Source organism: Aquila chrysaetos, chromosome 25 (genome assembly GCF_900496995.4).
Source record: "Aquila chrysaetos chrysaetos chromosome 25, bAquChr1.4, whole genome shotgun sequence".
Classification (NCBI taxonomy): Eukaryota; Metazoa; Chordata; class Aves; order Accipitriformes; family Accipitridae; genus Aquila; species Aquila chrysaetos.
Genome location: NC_044028.1, coordinates 2,975,707 through 3,002,826, shown reverse-complemented (window position 1 = coordinate 3,002,826; position 27,120 = coordinate 2,975,707). Strand labels below are relative to the sequence as shown.

Below are 27,120 nucleotides of genomic sequence, written 5' to 3'. Positions count from 1 at the left end.
TTACCCCCCTCCTCGTGTCACTCTGCCAGCGGAAACACAACCCAGCCAAGCAGGGCCGGAGCGGACATTACCTTGTCAGCATGGCACGAGTGGATAAACCACCCCGGCCAAGAAGTCTGCGCTAATAAATAATTAGGTGTGAGTAATAACCTCTGCATCCCAGGGCAAGTGCCTTTCAAGGTCTCCATGCCCAGCTGCATCTTGGCTCTGGCGTGGCTCCCTGCTGCTGGCGCCGGCAGCAGATGCCTTTCCGGAGGAGCCGCGATCCTGGCGCCCAGCCCCGTGCCAGCCCCGCCGGCCGCCCTCCAAACCCCATCCCCGTGCCGCCCCGGCGCCAATGCCACCCTGCGGGGCAGGGACACGGTGCTGGCAGCCAGGCTGCGCCGGCAAGCGCCACGGGCGGTGCGGGATGCCCGCCAGCATCCCTGCCATCCCCTGTAACCGCAACGCTGGTGCCAGCCGCGGGGACAGCGCTGGCCTCTGCTCCAAGCGCGGGGGGAAACCCAGAGCTGGAGGCAAATGGGGGTTTGATTTTGTAACGCTTGTTCCCAACACATGCTGTCATCGTAAGCCCCCCAGGAGCACATCCCACAGCACCGCCCTTCAGACTTTCCTTGCAAATCTATCTTTGGAAAAGCAGAAAAGACTCACTGAATTCCCACTGGAAAGACGATGCTGGGCTTTTCTTCTTTTTTTTCCCCCCACTCTCACTAGTATCCTCACTCTTTTTTTCCCAAAAATGGTTAAAATTTATCTCCCCGTGCCAGACAACTTTTTTCCGCTCAGCTACTTTTGGTATTTTGGGTTGCTTAGTGGCACCATTCTTGAGATTGAATCCATCTGTTTGCTATCCGCTAAGGGTGCTCTGGGCTCTCAGCAGAATGTCAAGTGTGCCATGGGAAAAGAGCACGAGCATCGGTTAGGCTGAAACGAGGATCAGGATTTCTTTTCGTTCCCATTCCATGTGATGCCTGGTTTAAACCACATAGTAGAAAAATAAAAATAAAGCAGTGAAATGGATTTGAAAAAACAGTGACCACTACTAAAAAAACCCCCTAACTACAGCCCCTGCCAAACATTTAAATCGCAGGACTTATATTTTTCCAGTCATTTTCAAGGAATAATTTCTAATAGAGATGATGTTTTTATTGGCCGGGGTTCTCCTTTCTTTTCTTAACAAATAAAATAAAAATGAAATAATCTTGCGGGTGAATTTATTGTGCCTGGAAGCAAAGAGCTAATAGCACTGGCTGGAACCCAGGAAAGTGCCCAGGCATCATAGGGATAAATTGCCAGGCTATTTCTCATGGGTCCCAGTTTCCCCTGTACAGTGACTGAACACCAGGCTCATCTCTTCTGACCCAGCCGTAATTCTTATCTGCTCGACATCCTTTTGCGACTGCCACTGAGCCAAAAACCCCGCTCCTGCCAGTGGTGCGGTGGCCGGGGCAGCATCGCTGTCCCAGCGCCGGGGATGGCATGGACGGGGCTGAGCGGGACCCGCTGCCGTGCTGCTGGCTGGGATGCGGTGGATGTCCGAGGTAATCCCCCGGCTAAGCTTTAGCATCCCCATGGATGAAAGACTAGAAATGTAACTCTGTTTTTACTGGAAACTGCAAAAATACTATAAAATAGAGGGTTGTCGCTATCCATTCTCTGCAGACCCTGGATTATATCAGTCTGAAACAATAAAAGTACTGATGTTAAAAGTGGACGGAGTTAGTGTCTCATAAACAAGTAAAGTCTGTGATTATCTGCCCTCCAGGAACTGAGATATTTCTAAGAATACTGATCCTGCCCTGGCACTTGTTGATGACACTGGTAGTGTTTTAAGACCAGCCTAGCTGCTCATCAAGCCAGGCAACTCAACTCCAAACATGGATTGAGCTCTTTGGATTTAATCTCACATACTATTAACAAGAATTTGAATATTTTCTGTTGCCTGTCTTTTGAAAAAACCAAAAATATCAAAGTGGCAAGTGTACCAGAAGACAGCCTAAAAGGCTTACTTCAAAGCTTCAATATCAGACTCCTAAGGAAGAAGAACACAAGCTGGACCCAGATCAAAATTTCACCTAGACTTGGAGGCATTTGGATCCCTGGGTCTCGGTTTAATAGGCATGTAAATCCTCAAATTCCCCTGGCTTCTCCTCTCAGCCCAGCTGAATCCCAGCTTGAGAGTCCCACTATTTCAAGGGAGAGCTATGAAGGGCTTCATGGATTTAAATAACTTCAGAGCGAGCCTGATCCTTGCCCCAGCCTGAAACCTCGGCAGGGCTCCGAGCCGAGCACGTGCCAGTGTCCCTCTGCTCCTCCCTGTCCCAGTGAGGCCACGGAGCCACCGCGCTAAAAACCCTGGGGAAAAACTTTGTGTTGTGCTTTTGGGCTGCTCCGAAACCCTGGCAACAAAACCTCATTAGGAAAACAAAGCTCCGGAGGGTTTCATGGTCCCTTTTAGCCTCTCATTTCTTTTTTGTCTTGTTTCTAACTTCTAATGATGCCATTGTCAAATTTACAGACTTTTTATTTTTTTTAATAAGAAAAATCCTGAAGAATTTGAGCTCAGAAAGAAACTTCAAAGACTCCTGTGTGTAAACATCCATCTGTTCCCTTGCATGTTCATCTGAGGTACTGGAACTGAAACCCTTCTGGGGGAGTCTGTTTTGCTGTCCCTAGATGTGCCGACATGATGGGCAGGATGTTCAGCGAGGACCGGCAGAGCTGTGTCATTCAAACGTGCTTTTAAAAAGAACAGGAAATGTGCTTTTTTTGCAAGGAACCTCTATGATTTCCATACAATGCCGTTGCATTTTGAATTGAGTGGATTTTGGTTAAAAAATGATGAAAGCGCTATGAAATTAGTACCTTGCAAAGGATTGCTCAGCAGACGGCTGATTCCAGCAGGAAATTATTTCAACTTGTTGGTTCGTCTTTCAAATTGGATTTAGAAGACAAGCAGCTGAAGCCACTTGAAAGTGGATTTAGGGGCCACTTGAACTTTCTATCGTGGATGAACCCAATTTTGTTCTACATGACAGCAAACCCTCTGTGGTATTTTACCAGCAATGGAGGCTGCTGTGCTTCTAATCCTGAACACAAAGAAATGGAAAGACCTTAAATAGCTGACAGGAGAAAATGAACCCATCCAGGGCAAGGAGATTGTTCTTAGAACTGACCTTTCCCCTTTCTTTATAGGAACTTTGTTATTTACTTTGCACTAGGAGCAGAGAGTTACTTGCCTCAGAGCGTTCACAAAAACGTTAGAAAACAGCCCTGAAAGTGTGCCCCCCCCCCCCAGGTATAAAATCTACTCCCTTGCCCTTTACTAACACTGATAATCATAATAAATGATCTCTAACTTGCCACTAAAAATGAAAATAAATGTACTTGCTCTCAGCAGCAGGAGAGTAGACTACTACTGCAAGGCTTAGCATGCAGAGAACCAGCTGGGGTGGCTTTAACCCCCGGTTTTCCCAGGGGGGTGAGCCAAGCAGACCCTGAGCCGCAGCCGGCCAGCCCGGCAGCGTGGCTGCGGCACGGACGGAGGTGTTACTTACTTGGAACCCTGTTAATGGCTCGTAGTGGCCGAAGTACCCGGACGGTGCGGATCGCAGACAAGCTCACGTTGTGTCCGTCCAGGGAATACTCCATCATGCTGCAGGGGAAAGAGAAAAGGTGTCAGGACGTGGGATGCTCAGTCTCTGGACGTGAGTTGGGGCTGTCGCTGCCTGCGCACTCTGGGAGCCATAGCCCAGGCTTGCAAAACCACCCACTCCGTGTTTGTAGCTCATAATGTGCATCACGCTGTCACTGGGGGATATAAGGGATATTTCAGCCTCTAAGAGACTGAAAATACCCACGTGAGCAGCGATGGTGCAGGGGCCAGCAGGCAAACATGCTCCCGGGCTAATGGGCTGCAGGCACAGGTAACACATCGGAAAGCAGGACTTGGCACGACAAGGAGTTGCAAAGTCGGGGCCACAGATATCGGGGCAGAAGGGGAGCCCGCAACTATCTGCTCAGCTCTTGTAGCCGTGCTGCTCTCCTTTTCCATTAGCTTATCACGCTCCGGCCGGCGGCACATCCACAGCCTTCCTGGGGAGATTACTGCACAACTCCATGCAGCTCAAAGTCAATAAGATATGTCTGATATTATACCCCCTACTAGCAGCATATTTTCACGCCAGCTTATCTCTTCCCCTATGACAAAAATGTGAATAACCAAGCCGACAAATGACGTTAAAGTAGTTTGGTTTCCATTTTATTATTAAGAATAGGGAACATTTTCTTTTTCATGCTCCGTCTCCATTTCACATAAACATTTCTCTCCCAGGCTGGAAAGGACGTTAAGTCAAGTCAGTTTTCTTGCTCTTTTATAGCAATGAGTGGCAAATGTGTGTAGTGTTGTTTTTTTAATGGGGTTATGGCTAGTTAGCATGGCTGTAATTACAATTTATGAGTTTGACTACAGGGAAGCACTTGTAAATATGTCACAAATCTCTCACCACGCCTGTTCAAATAACATAACAGCATCAAAAGCAACCCTGTGAGTAAGCTGTTGGATCCCATGGAGAAAGAGCTTTTGTTTTGGTTTGTTTTTTTTTTAAATAAACAAACAGATATGGAAGGAGGAAGGCAAATACGAGCTGAATTGCTGCAACCAGGCGCTTCAGAAGCTTCAGTGGAAAGAGAGATTTTCAGTTGAAGCATCCTGCAGCCAGGATGGACCAAAATCATTACGTGCCATTAAGAAGCAACAGCCGAATGGACTGAAGCAACAGCTGAGTGGATTTCAGACAACAGCAGAAGGAGGTTTGGTGTTGGGCCAGCCTTGCTCAGGCACATCACTGCCCGTGTGCCCATGCTCTGCTCTGCCGGGGCCTTACACTTCGTATTTGATGCCTTGCCCTGCTCTACAAAGTTTAATTGGGACTATCTAGATGTTCTGATGTTTGCTTCTCTTTTGTCTTTGTCCTGAAGCTGTTTGGCATAACCCTGCGATATCACTGGCATTGCACTGAGGTGACTTTGGCCCGTTAGCCTTAATTTGCCTTGCAGAGGCCCTGGTGATTTTAAGCTGTTTTTAGTGATAACCTTCCAGAGATTTTTTTTTTTCCTGAAGTAGTTAGTGAGTCTTTATAAATCAAAACCACCTTAAAGCTCGTACGTAGGAACTGAGCCGAACATGATGAATAGCTTTAAAACTCAGCATGGCACAAAAACAGGTTTTAAATCTAACGTGTGTTCATTAAGCAGCCGGAGCAGAGCAGTGGGAAGCAGCCCGGAGCCGCACGAAGGACCACACAGTGGGAAAGCCATCGGAAATGCCCGTTCACACCTGCATCGAGGGGTCTGGAGCCAGCACCAGGTGTCTGCTCTAAACAGACCTTGCAGGCATAGACAAAGCATTGTTTAAAGTCCCTGAAGTGAATACTGCCGAAGCCTGAATCTGTTCGCTGGCGTGGTCCCAATACAGCACGCTCACAATTTATCGGGTGGCTGAGTAAGTGGATTTTAGTGTAAATGATACAGTTTTTGAACTACTAATAGCATGTAAAAGGAGTATGAAATGCTCCAGTGGGAGCTGGTTTTGTACTCCAGAGAGCACATGCAACTATTAGCGTGTTAAAGGGCCAATTCCTGAGGCCTCACTTTTACTTGGCCCTTGGAGTTTCAATGGGGCTGCTAAAAGATGAATAATCCAGGATTTGGCCTAGGAAACAGACTTTCTGACCCTGATACTTTGGACTTCTGTGATACTCCATTCAGGATTTGAAAGGAAGTCTCAGGGGGATCTATACTGCCCACCGAAGCCAACCTGAAACACTTGATGGATTCCAGACTGCACCTTCTACAAGTGGTGAAAACATCTGAAATGTTCATGAAAAAGTCAAAGATTTCTTTGTCAAGGCCAAGCTTGGGGTCTTGTTCTCATGTCACACTTGTAAACCAAGAATACCCTGGAAACGCCTGACAGAAACCTGCTGGAGCTGGAAATTTTGCGTATGCAGGGACCGGAGGGCTGGGCGGACTGGCACATCGTAGGCGATTCCCTACAGCCTCTGGGTACTGAAAAAAAGGGAGGCACAAGCCTTTGCGATGTCTTCTACCATGAACAGTTTCCAGTCCCTCAGCTGTCAAGTTAACGATGTCCAAAGCATATCATATGAGCCTGCAACATCTCCAGGGACTGGATGCACAAGAAACCTTGCTCGTTTCAGCTCCTGTGGACAACATTTTTGATGCTCGGGAAATGCTTTCAACTTGGCTGCTGGACAGACTGAAAGGTTGTAAGCTCCATTCGGTCTGAAATTTTCCAGGGTACATTTCTCAGGCGAGCAAAACATGAAAGGGCTTTCAGTGCTGGAACAAACTTCAGACACAAGCTGTTGCTCTAGGCAGAAGATATGTATATTTTGTAGTTTCCCTGCTTACCCTCCGCTCTCTTTGGTATACTTGCTAGTAAGCCAAATCAGCGTATTTGAGGAGACTGAATGGGACAAAGCAGGCAGCACTGCCTGTCACTTGTTTCCCTTCTTATCACAAAAAGCCTCATAATAACTTCATCACATCCATCCGCTTGCTGGAAAAAGCAGCTCTTGTTATTCCAGTAGCATGCTCCCTGCTAAAACCACCTCCAGTTTTAGGAGCAGGCACTGGATCGAATGGTGGTGGTGGGAGAGGTGAAGAACCCCAGCCCACCGCACAGCTTCTCCTTGCCCTCCACCAGCGTTACCAGCCAGCCCAGGTCCCAGACCAGTCTCTCTTCTGAGAGGTGGGAAATAATGTCACAGCTATGGCTCGAAAACACCAAAATCATCTGGAGATGCCCCAGGATCAGCCAGAGAAGGGGCCGTTCCTCTTCTCATCTTCAGCCCGAGTAACGCCAGACTGGCAGCAGGGCTTCCCGTCGGGGTCTCCTGGTGCTTCTGCTGTTTTCATTCTTCTCAAACACATGCCAGCCACGGAGGGTGGGGAAATGCCCTGGAAAACTACCAAATTGACTCACCAGCCACCTTCCCCCTTGTCCCAGGTGCTATGTGAACAAAGATCCTGGTGCCAAACCTGACTCTGAGGTATGAGCAGAGGGCTCAGCCTTTCTACCCGCATGTGCTATTTTATTCTCCCACTTCGCTGGGATGATCTGTTTGATGATGTGGGGAACCTCTGCTCGCCCACCAGGAGAGCTCATCCTGCAGGTTCAGCGTCCGGAAACACTGTCGGCACGTTGGTTATGGATGGCAGATTTCTGATCCCGAGTTCCTCCTGCAACCACAGACTTGCTCTTCCCCTACTACTTCTGGCTTAAACGCTGCAGCAGCTTTGGAAAGAAAAAATAATTAACTGCTTCTTTTGTTGTCCCTGCTGTTCTTTCCCAGGCTGTAACTGCACAGGGGTTCAAAGGAAGCTCTGCTCAGGAGAGCTCATGTTTTATTCAAACCAGTAAGGCCATTCCTAATTGTATTCCAGACAAATAACATGGAGCAAACCAAAACTCCATTAGTGCAGAGAAGAGTGTACATCACTAATGTAACGGTAAAAATGCCCCAACATATTACAGGAATGTTCTAATTAACCCCAGGCTGGTCATTACAAACCCAGGAATTCAGAAATAAGACAGAGCTCTGTAATTAAAGCAGTCTATCCCTTTCTAGGGTATACTAAGCACGTAAGAGAGCCTGGGGTTTCTAAAATCCATTTATTTATAGAAAAGTTTTAGACTTGCCAAGCTTTTAATCCATTCAGTTTTTCCCTATGAGTGTGGGGGAACTCGTGTCAAAAGCACCCAGATCTTCCTTATATCTGTTTATTAACACATCCTGCACAAATAAGCAGCTGTGGGAGATGGTATTAAAATGTAAACCAAGAGAAGTTTACAGGAGGCATTTGCATGCACTTGTAATTTGACTCAACTTCTGGCCAGCTGCTTCCACTGCGACTTCAACCTTCTGAACCAGATTTTTGGGCTAGATTCTCCTTGTTTGACCAATTTCTGCCTCTCTGCCTCACTCTAATGGTGTCACATACCAGGAGCGGGGCTGAGCTGCTGTGTGCTTTTTCCACCCATTCTGGAGACAGCAGTCTTAACCGTGAGCACTGGGACATACTGGCCATTGCAAGGAGTAGATCAGCGTGCACTTAATTTGACAGAGATGACACTGGTGAAAGGATTGCTAATGAAAACCTGATGGCTTTTGCCCTGACATTCATACCCCACCCCATAATCTGGCATGGTTGCCAAAGGTAAAACCAAATAAGACTTATGAGACTTTGCCTTGGCTTGAGCCTGGCAGCTTTCACAAGACATTATGAAAACCAGCCAGGACAACCTACAGATTTGGCTCTCTGGGGTTTTCTTGCTTTCACTGCAAACAGCAAATTTATGAGGTTTTGTTACTGACCCCGCCATCACGATGAAGAAGTCCAGGCGATTCCACGTATCTCCAAGGTAACACTTCTGCCCGAAGATCCCCAGAGCCACCATCTTGATGACCATCTCCACCGCAAAGAAAGCGAAAATGAAGTCGTCAAATGCCTGGAGACCAGTAAAAGATTATTACAGTCAGTTCTGCTGTGCTCTCTTATCAGGGAAAGGGAAAGCAGAGACACGAGCGCGCCCGCCGCAGAAGCACTCCCTATACCCTGGCAGACGCTGCAAGGCAAAGCCCTGGTACCAAAGTGCCACCTACTGAACTCAGAAATAAAATCTGCAGTACCTGATGGGTGATGGCAACCCCTGTCCACTGCCTGGGAAGCTTTAGCAGCTCCTATTAATCTACTGACAAAAATACAAGGACATCACTGTTGTACAGGCTGGATATTTTTCTTGGCATTTAAAGCCTATGCATTCAACAGCAGCTTGTGGTTGGGTCTGTGAGGTCTCAGCAACTTGCAGTGGAAGCTGCGTTTCCAGACTGGGCAGCTCATGCCTCCTAGAAAGAATTTGTCCCATCTAACACAGGGGGATGTGCTTCACCTCTGATGCCTTCCTGGACTCCCAAAGGGACCAGGTTCCTACCCAGAGACCCAGACACAGCTGGGAGTGAATATGCCCGTCAAGCAGAGGCTGAAGCAGTAACTATAAGGGCAGTTCTGCTGCACGTGAGGAATGACTGGAGCAGTTCCTCGTGGTGCAGAGCCTCAGGGCGCCCTGCTGGCAAGCCTCGGTGCCCAAGCGCAGGAGCCTCTTGATGAAGGTCAAAATTTTGGGGTTTAGATTACTGTGAAAACAAGAAGAGAAATTAAAGGTGTGCAAATTAATCCAGTGCTGCCCTATAGAACATGCCTCAGCCTTTACTTAAAGAATGAATTCTGTAGGGTAGTGGGGACTTGGACAGCTGTGATTTCTCCAGCCTTCCTGGAGACTACAGGTACATGCGTGAAATGCAGATGTACTTCAAGATACCATGAAATGGACTCTGTTGTAAATACTCTTCTACACGTTGCCTGTAAACGTGACCATCAGGAGATACAGGTTGCTTTTAAATGATGTACAGAGGCTTTGTTGTTTTGAATGACAGACTTGATAAAGCACAGAAACGTCTCGATCTACAGACATGACTGCTGCTGTTCAAATCAGTCTCTTAATGACCATACTGTTGGTATTGTGTCTCTGGCACTTCCATATTGAGCCCTAATGGTAAATTAATGGTAAAATTAACAGAGCATCCACATGGAAGCCAAGTTCCCGCTGTGCATCCATGTACCTTTGCGTGGCTGTGTGCGAGCACCATCTTCTCTGGCTGTTGGCTTTATCAACCAACCTTTCCCTTGATAAACTACACAGAAGTTTTGCTCCATTATTTCAGTTCATTTAATAACTGGCATCTGAATGCCTCCATAAAGAAGTTCAGGCTTTTCTACCTTGTGTTCTGGCTTCCATTCCCTCTTGCAAGCTGTGACAGGGTGAGGGATAACGATGGCTTTACTTGCAGCCCTTTTCTGCCTGCAAACCCTTCAGGGTAATACTTTGGTTGTTGCAAATATACTCAATGTGTTGTAATCATTCAGCTGGTATTAGAAACCAAATTCAGTGCCTGGGCTCCTCGCAGACTGTAGATGTGTCTGTTCTGGGGAGAACAGACCATGCAAGCTGTGTGACTGCAACCTGAGTAAACTATGAAAAAAAGGAAGCAAATAATGAGCATTCAATAATGTCACCTCCTCATGCAGGCAGGATTCCCTTTGTCTGCCTGGGCATTTTGGCAGGGACGGGCATCATCCAAACAAAGTCCCAAGTGGGTGAATACGTGCAGAAAAACGGCAGGCATTTGGAGTGTAACATTTCAGGAGAGATTGGACACTTTCTGATGGGCTCTCTGGGGGCAGCCTAGCCCACAGCTGCCTGCAGCGTGACATTTTCTGAAGGAGTTGGACTAGCCACCTCTGGATGCCACTTCACACGAACCCTGAGCCTGACCCTCTGAGACGATCCCTATGCTGGATGCCTCTGGTGGCAACAGTTTCTCCAAAATTGATCTCATTCCATAACAAACCTCTAGTGGCCTCTCGATTCATCCAGTTTACTTGGCTCTGCATTTAACGGATCTTCTTCTAAGGTTGAAAGAAGGTTTGACGATAAACTCTGCTATTCCTGGCATTTGCAAGCAGTTCTGGCCCAGTCTTTGAAAGAGGCAGGAGAGGCTGGTTGGAAGGATCCCACTGGCCTTCCCGTATGGCTGAAACACTCAAAGGGAAGTAAAGCAGCAGATCTGTGCAGGATTCGAACGAACCAAGCCTGATACACTACCACACGTCCGTAGTCCCTGCCTAGGTTGATGTAATGCATTAGAAACAAGGAAAGTTGGTTCCAAGCCTGAGAACTGAGTTGCTGCAGGAAGCCCAACGCCAAGGTGCAGCCCACGCACCAGATGCTGCCGGGATGTGCTTCCAAAACGAATCCTGTGGGCATATGGCAGCGAGGGGATTGCCAGGACGCAGCGAGGGATGAAGTGACAAGCGTGACGCCCCACTAAGCTTGGGGTGGCCAAGAAAGGTCTGCGAGCTTTGTACGCGTATGCATTTCCCAAAGGTCAGTTATCCTGGCACTTGGCAACGCTGCACTTCAGCTGGTGGGTTCTGCTGGCGGAGTAGAGCAGGTACGAGCCCGTCCCATGCTTTTTGTTCGTGAAGAAGGGAATGAAATGGCAAAGTCAGCGGTGCTGTATTGCACAGACCAGACTGCAGCAATCCAAGAGTGACCTGCCTGGGGTGGAACTGACTGACTGTGAGCAAGAGGTTCCCCACGGCATTGGCCATCTTGTAATTAAAAAGTGTTCAAATCTCCAGCGGGAGCTGGATGCCCAGTTTTGAGCCCCCCCTACCCTTATTAAATGTGTAGAGAAAGAATCTTGCTGGGGTAAGTCCAAATCAGTCAGCCTGTGGGTCTCACCTAGGGCCATAGCAGCGCGTCTCCTCAGAGGACAGGCTCTGGTTTATTGGAAAAACCATCCCTACGGGAAGGGCTTTCATGGCTAGATCCTGGGGAAAAGGGACAAGATGGGGGTCCCAGCTCCCAGGACGACCACCCACCCCACACCCCGCACATCCCAAGCAAACGGGGCAGCGTGGGATCCTTACCTCCAGGATGGTGCACCGCTCCGACTGGCACTCCACGTCCTCGCAGGGCTGGAACATGCCCAGGGTGACGCAGTTCAGGAGGATGACCAGCATGCTGATGTGCTCGAACCAGGTGAGAGGAGGGCGTTAAGGAGAGCACACGCTTCAGCGGCCATTGAGAGCGGGGAAGGTGAGGCACTGTGCTATTTACAAGTCAAAAAACCTTCACTCCTCGCACAAGCAAAGAAGGAAACACCTCCAAACATCCCAGATTGCTAAGGCTTGAAGTGTTTGGCAACTGAGGAAAGGGCCTTGGAAAGGGTACTCCTGTTGAGATGAAGGCACAAAGGATGCCTTTCATTTCCTACACAGCAGCAGAGCCAGAAAAGTGCAGCGAGGTGCACGGCTACGCTTTCCACCTCAAGTCCCCCCCACTCCATCCTCTTCTGTTCTTCATGCATGCCCAGGGGCAGCTGAGACCACAGCCGCCTCTGTCCTCCTCCCACAGCAACTTTCATCTCCAGATCTCAAAGAGTTTTAGCAGTGAATCACCCCACATGTCCTCTAGCATTAACTCTTTCACTACCAAGCTAAAGAAAGCAAGACAAAGAAAGATTAATTAATTTAGGCACCATCACCACCAGAAACCTGGCTTGTGCCTGGTTCCTTGCTCCAACCAGTGAGGTTGCTCTCCTTGTTTCCATCTTGAGTCATGGGAATGGGTGCTGAATGCAGGTTATCTCATTCCTGCCTGGTTTCTAAGTCTCAGAGAGCTATGGAGTCCATTTTGAGCTCTACATCATGACCGAGGATGAAGGCAAAACAAAGCCAAGCTGGTGGCACAAGTTGGTAGGGCCACGGATGGCGGAATGTTGGGATACAGGCTGTAAACCAGGACCCAGGGTGCACAGCACAGGCTTCGAAAAGGAAGGAAAGGGCTCAAGGTTGGATGTCTCTGTCGCCAGAAAAAAAGAGACCATATTCTCTTACAGGACCCACCAGTGCTCAACTGCACTAACATTAATAGTTTCAAAGTAGTAAGTGGTGATTTGCATCAGTGCAAAACAGGCCCAGAGCTTATGATTACTGCTGCTGGTATGACTATTAAAAATAATAAAAAAAGATTTGGGGGAACTGAACAGGAGTTTCACAAATTAAGCATGAATGAGAGAACTGTTCTTTGGAATAATAATTGGAAACATCTGTGTATGAATAAACCTTTATGCTTTCAAACACACAAGCGTATGTGAGCAAGGGATCACAGAGAAAGCAGCACACAGACATTGTCTTATTTCTGGTAACAACAATTCTCCTGCTTTGGAAACCTGAACAAAAAAACCCTACCATATTTATCCCTGCCGCTTTTAGAAGTATTTTACCTGGCATTTTATCAGTTCAGCGTAAGATTTATTGCAGCGTAAGATTTATTGCAGCATAAGATTAGGCAAGCGCAGGGCTGCAGTCTCAAACTACTTTTGCACACAGACTCTCATTTATCCAGATTAAAAGAAGAAAGAGAAATCAGTGGGGTCGGCCCCAGCAGCTTCCCTAAAACCTGAACCCAATCCGCTTCTTGTTTTAGAGAAGGCTTTAATTTGAAAGTTCAGAGCTAGGAACACCTTGAAGCCCATGCTGGGGACCAACCACACCAGACTTGGAAACCTACTTGTCTAAAATGGAAATGCATGAAATCAAATAAACAAATGAAATAAAAACCCAGGTCACCCCATCAGTGATGCAGAAGGAGCTGGAGCAGGCGAAGCTGCTGGCCATAGCCCCAGAGGACTTGTGCATTGCTGAAATACCAATGTTGGTTTATTTTAATTTCTCCTTCTCTTCAATATCTTCTTTCTGATTTTTGACATCTTTAGGGGCTGTTTAGATCCCCTTCCCTTTTGCTTAATTAGAAACAGAGTGGTAATCCTGTTCCATAGAGAAAACAGCCCACATCAGACCCAAACAAAGCTCAACCTGTGGCCATATCCTACTTACAATATTTGCACTGCTTGATGGGATTCATGTAGAACTCCCTGTAAACAGGGTTCCTGCGCTATTCCCAGGGTGCCTGCAGTTGCATTCATTTCACTTATTATACTTGCAGATTTTTTATTTCCTTTAAAGTAAAAAAATAAAAGCATGTGGATTTTGAACTGTTAAAAAAGGTGTAACTATGGTGATGAACTAGGTCTCCTGCTTCCCGCAAAGGAGGGAAGAGCACTGGCCCTGTACCTGGTTGCTCCCACCTTGCTCCTCTGTCCTTCCCTGGGACACCGATCCTGGGCTTGTGCCGGCTCCATCCATTCCCTGCTGCTCCAGCAATGGGGAAGCGTACAACCCAGGCTTTTCCCCACCACAAGATGAGAAGGGTTTTGAATCCACCACCCATCAAGGGTTGCTGGTTGCATTACTGTTCTCCATCCGGCTCTCCACTGCCTCAGCCCTTGTTTCTAGCGGAACCAAACAAGAATTAGATTTTGTATTCCACTAGAAAACACCGATTTGTCAAAAGTGAATCGTCCGCATGGACCAGTTTTGATGGCAACATTCAATTAAGACAGACTTCTTTGTATAAGACATGGAAGTGTCTGTCCCCAGCAAGGCAGAGGCACAGCCCGTTGCTGAAAGGAGTCCTCAAGAGTATGGGAAACTCTGATGGATGCCAGGGTCTTCCACACCCTGGGCTCTTCTGGCTTCTGGGCCAGTGCCCTTTGCTGCTCAGATTACTCTTATTGTGATACAAAATCACAAACATTTCAAAAAGAAAATTTTATGGGCAGAAAACCTTCCTGCCCTCTGCATCTGGCATCTGCCCCTGGTTTTTGATTTCAGTGGAGCTACTGAAGCCTGAGGCTGAAGATGTTTGCAGGGTAAAGCCCCTGTTTTGCTGAGCTACCCCGGACCTTTGTTCAGGCGCTCTGCTCATCAGATCTCTAAAAAACTTCTCTCTTTCTTGTAAATGACCTAATTGTGTTTTTTATGGTTAAATAATCACCTGCTTGAGAAGAATTCTCACTGGAGTTGACAGCCACTGCTGTCCCCTGTCCATCTAACATCAAAGCTGAATTCATTGTCTTTCAGGACACCAGAAGAGTTGTTTTAATTTTCTAACAGAAAAAAGAAAGGCTCTCCCTTAGCTTTGTGGTCACAGACGTTTAGAGGCTGTCAGCAAGGGTCAGCAAGGGTCAGCCACAGCCGCCAGATGGGAAACGGCAACGCTGCCGCACGTAGAAAGAAAAGAAAAGAAAAGAAAAGAAAAGAAAAGAAAAGAAAAGAAAAGAAAAGAAAAGAAAAGAAAAGAAAAGAAAAGAAAAGAAAACTTGTGTTGCCTTTGAAGAAAAGGCTGAAAAGGTGGACGAAAACCCACTGTAGGTAACAGTTTTGCCTCGTCCAGAGAACGGACTGGAGGAGGGAGGAGGAAGCCCCTGCTCAGGGCTCAGACGTTTCCCGGGGATGCTCCCGTCCTCCCTCATCTCCAAACCCTTCCCGAGGGGATGAGGCTGGAGGGGTCTGAGCTGAAAGGTCCTGTGGCTCCCTCAAAGGCATTAAGCTCCTGCCCTATTTATTTTCACATCAGATTAATGACAGTGAAATCCCTAATTTGAAAGCGGGATTACCCCGAGTGCTCTGCCCTAATGGGACTAATCCTCCCTCCCTCTGGTGCACAGACATTCAAGGGAATTTCAGTTCACTCCCCCCTTCCTTACTCCTGGCTCTGGAAGAGCCCCAGAAGCTGTGATCTAACCCCCAGCTGGTTGCTTTTCCAGAGCCCCCCCAAAGCCCTCCGGCCTTCAGCAGCCACGTGGTGATGCCCCAAAGCAAACCGCCCCGGCAGCGGGAGGTGATGCTGCTTTGCAGGGTGGGATTATACAGGGCACCTTTTCACAGCATCCTTCCCACAGAGCAGAGCCTGGGCCAGTTCGAAATGCCCATCAAGAAAGAAAAGCCCTGTTCTGGCAATGATGGGAAAACACCCAGAAGCAAAAAAAGAGAGAGGAAAAGGTGAAAAAAGTCGGAGAGCAGCCCAATGCCAGGCTTGTGCCAGCACAAATAGCAAAGATGTGGCTGGAGACAGAAGTCCCACGGCACAGAACGGCCTCGTGGGTGACCCTGCAGCATTGCCGTACACCCTGCCCGGCGTTTTTGCAACCAGGAGGTCAAGGAAGATGCAGGATGGTAACACCAAACTCAGCCTGAGCTCCTGCTCACCCCCCGAGTGGCACCGGCTCTCGCACTGCTGGAGCTGGGACGGGATTGACTTGGGATCCTCCTGGTCCTCCGGCAGCAGTGGTGGCTGCGACCGGCTAAAACCATGACTGTGCAAAAACGGGTACTTCTGAGTTACCATGGAAACTGCTGCTCTCCAGGCCACCGAAGCACCACCCAGTTTAAAAGCAGCCAACTTTGCAACTAGGAGATTGAAAAGAAAAAGATGCAAAGGGGACATCTAGACTAACTGCTAGAAGCAAAGATAATGGCAAAAGATTTGCTTAATATTTCTTCCTCTGCCACAAATTCCACGGTAATGACATCTCAAGCGTATGCGGGCCAAGCTCAAATCCCCCGGACGCCCTTTGGGCAAGAGCTGGAGAACAGCAGAGCCCTGCCTGCCCGGGGCGGGGGGTGCTCCCCTCCGCACAGCACCGCACTGTGGGATTGACACAGTCCCTTACATTAAAATCTAGCCCTGAGTTTAGAAGTGGCAACACAGAAACCAGGCTCTGCCCCAAAATGCTGTTCACCCCACCAGCTGTTAGTGCAATGGCTGATGCTGATGCTCTCCTGATGCTGATGCTCTCCGGCAGCTTTTTACAGTGTTTTACTGAAATCATCTCCAGGGAAAGACCTGTGGCTTGAGGATGAAGAGCTCTGCTTGCCAGATGATGCCTCAGCATGGGCAAGACCTGCTTTTCCCACTGACCTCTGCCGTGCTGGTTTAGCTGGTAAGGCCTTGACTTGATTTAAAAAGAGACATGGGAATTCAAGGGTGTGTTGAAGCAGCTGCTCAACACAACCTCGAGTATTTCCAGCAGTAAAACTGAATGGCAGGAGCCCAACACAGAGAGTTGAGGTTGGGTGGCCACTCATCAGGTCCACATCACCTAGCCACTGGTATCAGTGCCAGGGGATGTGTTTGAGGAGTAGGCAACCCAAAATAAAGGTGTGTAGGAGCTGTGTGTGTGTCCTGCCCAGAGGCAGAGCTCCCGGCAAATCCAGCCTCCATCAGCAGCCCCTGCCCTCTGCCACCGGCAGTGGGGTTCGACAAGGCTCCTCCGTCACCGAGGCAGTGACACAGCGAGAGTCTCATCTCCTAAGGATGTTGCTAATTAATTAAGGAATCCAGCTAACAAACACAGAAAAAAAATATTGTCTTTAAAACCGCTGTTGGGTGGGTCTAGAGCAGAATGGGACATCGGAGTCGCTTTGCATCTTAGGATGCAGGGCGGAGCAAGGACACCTGCAGTGGTACAGCATCTCATAGCATCAACAATTTTTCTTAGTGCAGCAAGTGTTTCCTGAAGACAAGTTTGCACTTGGCCTCTGATTTAACTTTTTCTTTTCCTCTCTTCCATTTTAAAGCAGTGCACTTGTGACTTTTTGCATTGCTGACCTCAGGCCCCAAACCGAGGAGCAGAGGAACGGGGCAGACCCGGGTGTCACCACCACAGCTCCGGCCAGCGGCACACAGACCTGCCCACGGGCCACAAGGACGAAAGCCAGAAGAAGAACTTTAACACCCTGGCATCCAGAACCCTCATATTTAACTTTAGAAGACACTTAATCCCATTGAGTTTATGGCAACAGAACAAACGTAAGCAAAAGCAGAAATAAGCTGTGTCCTCACCGAGCTCACAGCACTCATGCTGTACTTTGCATCCATTTAGTTCAACTGGTTTAGGCATGGATTTAATTAAACTGTAAGACCAGCCCCAGCCAGGCCTGATGGCTCCATCTCCTCCGGAGATGGTTTGTACACCATGACATGGACGGTTGCAGGCAGAAGAAAAGAATGACTCTGCTGAACTGAAAAACGCCAAACCCAAATCCAGCATCCCCCAGCTCCTTCCCACCATAAACCTCCAATTCTTGGCCCAAAGAGAAAAGTAAAATTAATTGCAATGATGCAACTTGGATCTCTGTTTCATGCATTTTAGCCAGCAAAACAATGTGGATAGTTCCTGTTTCTAGAAGGCTTCCAGATCCTTACACATTTGTGCAATGCTGCAAGGGGATTTCTTGGCGTGCAGGTCAAAGTCTAATATTTTCCTTAAAAACTTGAAGGCCTTCTTAAATATAAAAACAGAAGAAAAATAAACCACTTGTCTTGATAGAAAGGTAGGTTTTCAATATCTCTTTTAAAATGGTATAGGTACCGAGTAGACTGCCATGCCTGCAGCCCTGGTTTGTGTCTCATTCACTTTGCATCAGTCATTTCCCCACTCCAAATAATGCACAGAAAACGCCGGTGATGTGGGTATAGGTCAGGCTCAGACGTACCATAATGCAACCTGTCTCCTTCACTAGGCAGTTCAGCCAGTCTGCACCTCCCCATTTTCAGGGAGATAATCTCTACCATCCGTCACTCTAATTCTAAAAATATTTCTGCAGTAAACACCGTAAAAAATGCGGGGACCGTATTACCGCGGTGTTGCAAACTCCCTTGCTTTCATCCCATGCCTTGTGATGAAGGACGTACTGCTTCAAATTCCCAGGTCCTTCAGAGGGATCAGTCTCATCCTCATTTAAAAGTTCCCCTCCCCAACCCCAACCCTCATTTCTAAATGCCCATAATGGAGACAGACAGGAGCCAAAAGCCTGAAGACCCAGCAATGGAAAAGCAGCAAGACAAGATCATGGTGCTTACTATTTTCACATAATCTTATTATTTTTAAGCCAGTCAGGGGATTTTGGAGACTTAACCCATTATTTTAAATGCTCGGATTTGGCAGTATTGTGATTATTACTGTTATCGTATCTGTATGTACTGCACACGACGCTGAGGAATAACACAAAGCAATAAAAGCCAAGTTATAGTTACAAGGAGAACATATGTTTACAGAAGAAGCAGCCAACTGAAGTTTCAGTTTTTATAGTCTAAGATGTGACTAATGCACTAAATATACATACACACACACACATATATATATATACACACACACACACACATCTGAGAGACTGGGATTTTCAGAGTGCTCCTGCTGAGCTGGGTATGTACTGCTCATCACAGAGCAGCAGGACTCGGGTGTGTAATTCCTCCTTTGCAAAATCGCAGTCTTATTTGCCTTTAGAAACAAGGTTGGTCAGAAACCTGAGGACCTGCTTGTAAACTGCCCAACCTGGCATCTGTCCCCCATCAGTGGCAAGAGTGCAACCGGCTGGAGGAGGAGAGCTTGGGGAGGTGGGAGAGGGGCTCGGTCCTCCGCCCGAGTGGTCCAGCGGACCCCGAGGCCACGAGGATGCCCACGTGCTTGGTCAGACCACAAAGCAGCTGCTGCATGGGATGGCAACGGGGCTCCTGCAAAGCCGTGGAGCACCGAAGCGCTTGCGGGAAAAGGGGATGGGGATGGGGGGAGAGCAGGGGATGGGGCGGGCTCGGCTGCTGCCTTGTCCCACCAAGCCCCATGGCACTGCTACCGCATCCGTGTGTCCCTGACGGATGGATGGGCCACCCTGAAAGATTTGGGTACGGGTGGGAAGCTGCTCCAGTGTAGAAATACTGAATTAAAAGTACCTAGTGCCCGTTTTACCAGTATTTAGGGGTGCTCCCCAAATACCGGCAAATTACAGTAATAATGCTTCCCATCCCTTCATGCCACCAGTGACAAAAATAGCTTTAAAAGTCTGCAATATCCACCTCATCCTGTATGCTAAGTAACAGAAAACAGTCCAAACTCGATGATATTTGGTAAATAGGAGCAGGAAAAAAATAAAAAGAAAGAAAAAGAAAGAACAGAACTGGAAGAAAAATGAGTCAGAGTAAAATTCCCAAGAGGCAGCACTGGCTGGTGCTGGCATAATTTTAAGGAACATTCTTATTTTTAAAAAGTTGATTGATTAAAGCTATTTTTAGTGCCCATACTGCACTGGATCATTCGGGTTCGTTTGCTTATGAATTGTAAAACAAAATGAGGCAGCTGCACTTCAGAAATATATACCTCCCCAGCAGTACCACAAACACACAGACCAGAAGCAATATTTCAGCCCAAAGGACACCAAGTTGGCACATACCTTTGGAGATAGGGCTGACTGCAGAGAATTCTTGTTTAAGACAGGATTAGCCTGAGTTACTGGAATAATTGCTTCCCACTAGTTTGCTATCAAATAACCATAACGAGATTCCAACCCGCTACTAGCCCCAAATGGACCCGCAGCAACAGGCTGTTCTGCTGGCCTGCTGTCAGATGTGCCTTTCTCCCCCAAAATGTGAATAATTCCCTTTGCCTTGCACAGCCAGAGATCGGGGAGCTGATTTTGGGGCAGAGCTCCTGGATCTGGCATCACTAGACAATTTTGGGCTGAAGCATGGCAAGGTTGCAGCCCTGGGCATCCCAGATGTGCCATACGTGTTGCGGCCAGGGCATCCCAAACCTGGAAGACATCCCTGTTGTGATGTTCATCATCACGCAACGCAGAAACCTTCCTGCAGCTCCTGAGACTTTTGCACAAAACGCAGCTCTCTGCAAGCCGCAGACTTGCTGCGCAATGGCTGTGTTCAGTGCCCAGGTTGCCCACATGCCCTTTGAACACCTCCTCTTTGGTTTTGGCACTCGGGGCAGCTGGAAACAGTATTTGTACCGAAGGTTGCTGCTCTGAAAGCACCGAGAAGTTGGCATTTGTCCTGCCAGGGAAAAGTCACCAGTGTGCAACCGAGGTACTGCCGCAAGTGGTCCTCAAATAACCCCCCTTTACTGACAAATCTTGGTAACGACTGTAATGCACAGATCAAAGCTTGTTCACAGATCATTCAACGGCAGTAAAACGGGGCTAAATCCATCTTATTATGCACCTTAAATCATTCACCTTGCTCAAGCCAATCTTTTGGAGCCATAATGAATTTAAAAGCAGTTAACTCCAAGTCCTTGTCATGTGTCATTTGTCAGACAGCTTCATTTTCCCTGCCTGTTTTCACAGCTTTGTAAGGCTGTTATGAGACAGGCGATGCAGCAAGTCACAGCTATTGGGGATTAAACTTCAAACTAAAAGGATGATACAGGCATAAAAGCACCTCGAGGGGTGCACATGCTCACGCTGCTGCTCAGTTGATGCAACACTAATCCCCTCCCTGTTCTTGGGGCTTTCCAAGCGTAAAACCAGGCTCCGTAAAACCCGATCACTACCGTTGCTTTTCCCTGCCACGTGCCTCCCCAGCACAAACCCGTCCCGGCGGATCTCGTACCTCCCAAACAAGCTCAGCAGGGAAATCAAGGCAACGCAAACCATTGCTACGCCCAAACCCACAGGAAAACCTCCCCACATCAGCCCGCTGGCATGCATCACCCTGGAAAAATCACCTCCATTGCTGGTGTTAAATTAGAGCCTGTTAACACCCAGAGTGATGATAGCAAATGGATTTAGCGTGTCGTTAAGGCATCCTTAACTGCTGCGAGATGCCCCCAGAGGAAACAGGGTTGTATCGATTAAAGTGACATAAATGGAATTCAGCGCAGCCGTGCTGCGCCGGGCTGGCTTGGGAGCTGCCCTCTGAATTTTCATATCTATTATATGATGGAAAACACCATATTGCGTGGTTTAAGTCCTGCAGCTGGAACACCATGGCCGGAGCGTGCAGGAGGAGTCGGGGTTAGCGTGGTTTTCTTGCCTGTGACGATTGCTCTGAAGATCTTGAGCGGCGGGTTCAGGCCATGCAGGAAAGCCTCTGTTCCTGCCATTTCCACGTATCGTGATAAAACCCCTCAGTAATTCAAAGCCACAGTAATTCAAAGGTGCTATTCCTGATTGACGGTGCACAGAGATCTCAGGGCCAGGGCCAGAGATCAAGTCATTACCACTCCACTCAAAATAAACCCAAATGATCTCTAAACACCCATTCAGCCACCGAATCCACTAAATCCACCCAAACGAGAGCGTTTCGTGCTCACTAAATTCCCAGCCATCATTTACCCAGCACGGAGACAAGGACAGAAACAGTGTTTTGCCTAGTCCCCTCCGCCTTGCCTGACTCACTTGATTAAAATACATATAAGCACCTATCTAAGCAGTGACATGCGAGGGTGAGCAATCAGAGCAGGTAATTGCTTGAGAGAGACGGGCGCGTGGGTGAGATGCCAAATACTCGGGAAACGGGTCACGGAGGGCAGAAAGCCGCAGCCGCATCCTCGGGGGTGGCTCAGTGTCATGGCAACTCGGGGCTGCAACTTGGCTTCCCGAAACGATGCTGCTGGGGGTGACCCCCGGGCAGGAGGTTGAGCCCTAAATATCTCCCGTGCCAGCTTTGCTGGGTGGTGGGCCATGCTGGAGGGGGCTGCAGGGAGAGGATAGGGGAGATGCGGCTCATCATCTGCCTACCACCAGTTCTGCCCTCGCCGGGCTCGGCTCATGCATTGTACGAAGCGATGGGGCAGTGCTTCTGGGGTTTATTTTGCTTTCTAGTTTTTGTTTTCTGTCTGCGGGTAAATGCAAATGTGCTTTTCCTGCAGGGAGACACACAGGTGGGTTCAGAGCAAATACAACCGGCCTCACACAGCCGCTGCGTTGGCAGGTCTGGACCAAGCACGGCTTTTCCCATTCTTGATGAATTAGGTGGGCTGAGGAGGGGAAGCAGCCTTCCCCCGTGCCCTCGGCGCTGAGGAGTAGGTGTTGTCACCCACAGGGGACAGCCCAGGTGACAAACGTCGCAGCATCCCCTTCTGAGGAAGGTCAGTGCAAAGGTGAAGCTGTGCCAGGGCTGCAATTCCCCTGGAAACACATCACCTTTTCATCCCATTTGCCTTTTCCCTACACGTGCCCCTAGCAAAATGCATGCCATTCCCAGCCTGCACTCAGCTAAATTGCTCCACCAGTTCGCTGCCTCAAAAGCGCAACCCTGGGGGAGCCAAACTCAGCTGGAATTCTGAAAATGAAGAGAAGAGGATGACTCTGTCTTCTCTGCCTCATATATCCAGCCAGGGTAAAAGTGCTTTACAAGAAAAAGCAAGCAAATAAATTAAACTTTGCAGAAGTGCCGTGTGGTAGGTAAGAAAAATCCCCTTTTGCAAATGGGAAATATCAGCAGAGGTTGGTGGTTTGCGAGGGCCAGCGCTCCCGCTCGCAAGCCCAATTTGCACCCACGCAGTGCGGTACAAGCCAAAGGAGACGAAATGCAGCCCCGTGTGAGTCACCCAAATCGGGGTGGGTGTCAGGCAGAAATTGCACCCCATCCTGAGCCCCCTGAGCCACCTCCCAGGCCAGAATAACCGGCATCGCCCAAGCAGAGACAGCAGGACCTCGGGCTGTGTTTGCATTAGCAGGATGATAGCTAGTATTTCCCATGAAAAAATCACTTGTGGGGATGTGGATCTCACTCCAGGGATTATCAAATCAACCGCTCCGAGTAACGCTCCCGCGGCAGGTACAGGACTTTTGTACCCACTGCAGATCCCCTTCAAACTGGGATCGCAAACCTCCGTGCAGCTCGTTCAAACCCAAACGCTCCTCCAGGTTTCCAAGGGCAAACAAAAGGCCAAAAGATAAAAGGTGCTGGACAAGAAATAGCTGTACTTTTTCTTTCCTCTGTCCTTCACTTCAGCTACAGACAGAGCTGTGTGGGACTAAAGACGCAATGTGCCCCAGTAATCCTGGGGATAGTGTGAACTGGCCTTTAGATGACAAGAAGACAAGAAAAACCTCCTGAGGGACCAGTGACCCCAGTGCCAACGTGCCTGCCCTGGGAAAGAGCCCACATTTCCCCACCGTAGGCTCCCCAATACTTGCTTTGTGCCAAGATGCCCCATACTGCAATAATTTTGGCGAGAATTTTTAACCTGATTCTCAGGAAAGAGAAAAAACCTGTGTTTTTCTTCCCTACCTTAGCTGGTTCAGCTGTTTTACACACCATTAGTATTCCATCATGGCTTTCAGGGTTGGTGTTTGCAAGGGAGAGAGCAGCCACAGAGGGTTTTTTTTCTTGTTTCTATGACAATTCAGCTGCACCAGGTCCAACTTTTTAAAAAAAAGGGTCAAGTTTTTAGAAAAACCTGTTCTGCTGCATTTCAGCCACATTTCCCCCCAGCAGCCCGCAGCCAGGATCAATCTTGTCACAGCATCAGAGTAGCCTGGGGTGTTTTTAAAAGTCTTAAATATTTCATTTATTATCAGCATTGATCCCTGTTTTAATGAGCCAAACTGCACCCAGAGAGAGGGATCAGCCTGATCTTCTCTCCCTCCACTTGAGTGTTTCATGTTAAAATTGGGTCACTCGCATTAAAATTTTGTTGCCTTTTTAGATTCAATGTGCCCCATAGCCTTTATCCGGGATTTCTAAATATTTGCAGTCAAACGAGATCAGCTCTGAGGAGAAGGTAATGACTTACAGGGGGATTTCTTGGCTTGGATTTGCCCCATCCCTGCCCATTTCCAGCCATGCTCGCAGCGGTTCCCTGCGTGGCCACTGTCTGTGTTGGGTAGGACCATTAAAAGTAATGATTTCTCCTACGGCAAACGAGGCAGAAACTCCGGGCATGAATTATACAAGCGCTGGGGCTCTCTCCCAGACGGGTATGAAGTATTTAACAGCCGAGGAGGGATGTTGTGCTTTAACAACATTACTCCGATTCCCACTCTGCGGGAATCACCCTGCAGGTGATTTATCCAGCAACACCCTTGGAAACTGCCCCAACACCAGCTACCTGAAGACCCAGTGTTTTTAGTGCACAGTTGCATCCTCATCCTCCGATGGCATCCGGGTACCGGCTGCTGAGCTGCTTCGGGCTGAACTTCACTGGATTTTGGACAATGCCGAAAGACTCTTCGCACAGAGGGAGAAACAATAGTAATAATGATAATGGCAATAATAATGGTGAAGCAAATGGTTTATGGGATAGGATGAGCAAAGGACAAGTACAGTACGGCATGGGGAGGAGCGATGATACAGCCCAGGGATCAAGCCGAGGTCTTACCAGCACAGCAGAGTCCTGCTGCCCACGACCTGGGGTGGAATGGGATGAGTCACCGAGCAAACACCATGACCGAGCAGTAAATGGCTCCGGCACACCAGAACAAACCTGGTCCTCTGCTATTGCACCACGAAAATCAATTCTGTCAACATCGGGGCAGGAGGATCTGATATGAACAGAGGCAGTGAGCGCGGCTGGGCTGGCTCCCCTGTGTTTGCAGCCAAGATTGCCACCCTGCAGGTCCCCGAGCCCCGGCTGCTCGGCAAGACCAGCTCTCATGGCCCGGCAACAGGTTTTCCAGAAATTTGGTCAATCGAAGTTAAGACTGGCTGGATTTTTTTTTAAACAGTGTCAGCATCAATAACAGAAGCTGTCCCTCTTTCCTCACATAGTTAATGCTGTGTCATAAACTTGGCTGCCATTATTGATATCAATATGACGTTGGTGTCCGTGTAAATGTCACTTGGTAGCAATAATGCCAACGCCACGGTCCCCGGGGTCAGTAAACAGCAATACCAAATGTCATCCAGCCGGAAAGCACTGAGTAATTGGGAAATGTTAATACAAAGGTAAAAATCAGGGATGCACATGGGGCATGAAGTTTGCTTAGAGGAAGAAACTAGTTTCACCATAGTCCAGAGCTCCGACAGCTTCTAGATTCGGTCCTGCTGCTGCTGCGGCTCTTGCTCTTCGCTGCCGCCATGGGCAGGGGCTGCCTGGATGCTCTCTCTGCCTTTGCACTTTACCTGGGCACAAAATATGCCCCGACCAGTGCCTGACGCCCCTGCACTCCCCACGGACACTTTCCAGCTGCTCTTGGGAAAGGCGCAGGGAATGGGCACCCCCCGCCTGCCCCGCCAGCCCAGCGGAGCCGTTCACAAGCCAGCTCCTGGCACGCATACGGGTCCTGGATGGATTTATGCCATGACATTTCTAATGATCCTTCCCAGGGTTACTTGAGAAGCAGAGGGGAGAAAACCTTTTGCAACTGCAATTGAGTGAAAGGGAAATGCAGCCTCTGTCTGGCACTGCATTTAGTGCACGGGGGCTGAAGAAAGGGTAACCCACTTGAGGAGCTGGCAGACGGCACCATCGCCAGCTCAGGGCTCAGAGGGTGGTTTCAAAATGGCAAAATGTTTCTGACTTATTGTCTATAACATCTGCTCCCACCATGTGCTGCGCTGGAGAAGATGAATAGGTCCAAGAAGTGTGGCTGACCTGCACAAGTAATGCCCTTTTAACCTAACTGATGATGTTCAGATGTTTTTACTGTAACTCTCCACTCATGCTTGAGCTCAGCGAGCAAAGTTATCTCCACTCGAGTGGTCTCTGCACAGGCTCTAGACAGCTGTAACTGGTCTTGGGAAGGCTTTCCGCCTCTGCCAAATGCCTCAAGGCATCCAAAATGAAAGAGGTTCAGTCCAATTTTGAGTGAGCAAGAGCACAGCCAGGTGTTTGCGGTGGTTCAGCCAACCCCACGGCACTGGGTTTACCGGGGTCTTCCCTGTCTCTGGGATGCAAACAGCCTCGACACAGCAGCAGCTCTGCCAGACCAGTCCCTGCCCCGGAGAGGAGCTGCAGCCGAGCCCTCGGGGCTTTGCTGAGCTCCCGGCAGATCCTGCGCGGGGCTGTCCAGGGACCTGAGCGTGCATGGAGCTAACTGAGGTGACAAGTGGCAAAAATAAAGGACAATAATAATTGCAATCATTATAAACAGGTGGGATTTTGGTGCCTTCCATCACTTTCCATTCACTGTCTGCACATCCTAGGTACCCAAGAGATGTATCTGCTACAACACTGAGTTTTAGGAATGACCGTGCTGACACTGGAAGCCCCCAAGGTCTGCCGCAAGACAACCTCCACGCTTAGTCTTCTCAGTCAGGACAGCTGCATATTTTAATTCAGCTGCGGGAAACTGAAGTCCTATTCCCAAAGAGCCGAGCGCTCCTGCAACCAGGGTCTCGTGATAGATTTGCATAAGCAGCAACATCCATCACTGACAGATAAAACTTACCTATCTCAGTACTGCAATTTGATGGATTGACCTGCTCTGTTAAAAGACAGTATTAATGGGAGAGCAGAGAGGGTTGTTTTTTCTGACTGCAATATTGAAAAAAAAGGGATGAAAAGAAAAGAAAATCCCCAATCAAACACTTCATGTAATACTTGGATCCATGGCATATTCTTCTGATGAATAGTGGCAATTATTTTTCAGGATAATTTAAGCAGCTTTGATTTGAGGGGCAGTTTAGACTGACATTTAAATGAGCTCAAATTTAAACTGAGCTGTATTATCAGCTAGTGATTTTCTACTTACTGCTTTAAATAACTCCGTGTCCCGCGTTTGCAACGTACTAACTCCCCAAATTACAATAATTTCAGGAGGCAAAGGACCTTAATGACCGAGTGACCTGCTTTGTCACGGGAGGTGCTCTGGGATCAGGCAGGCGAT

The 27,120-nt window shown here is 48.5% G+C and overlaps 1 protein-coding gene across 1 annotated transcript in view; it reads right to left on the bottom strand.

Annotated features, from left to right (window-relative positions):
- CACNA1H (calcium voltage-gated channel subunit alpha1 H) overlaps nt 1-27,120 on the bottom strand; it is a 255,993-nt gene that overhangs the window by 115,712 nt on the left and 113,161 nt on the right. The window contains 3 exon segments of the mRNA XM_030002143.2: nt 3,558-3,655; nt 8,403-8,536; nt 11,581-11,692. Of these exon segments, the coding sequence (XP_029858003.1) occupies nt 3,558-3,655; nt 8,403-8,536; nt 11,581-11,692 (344 nt within the window).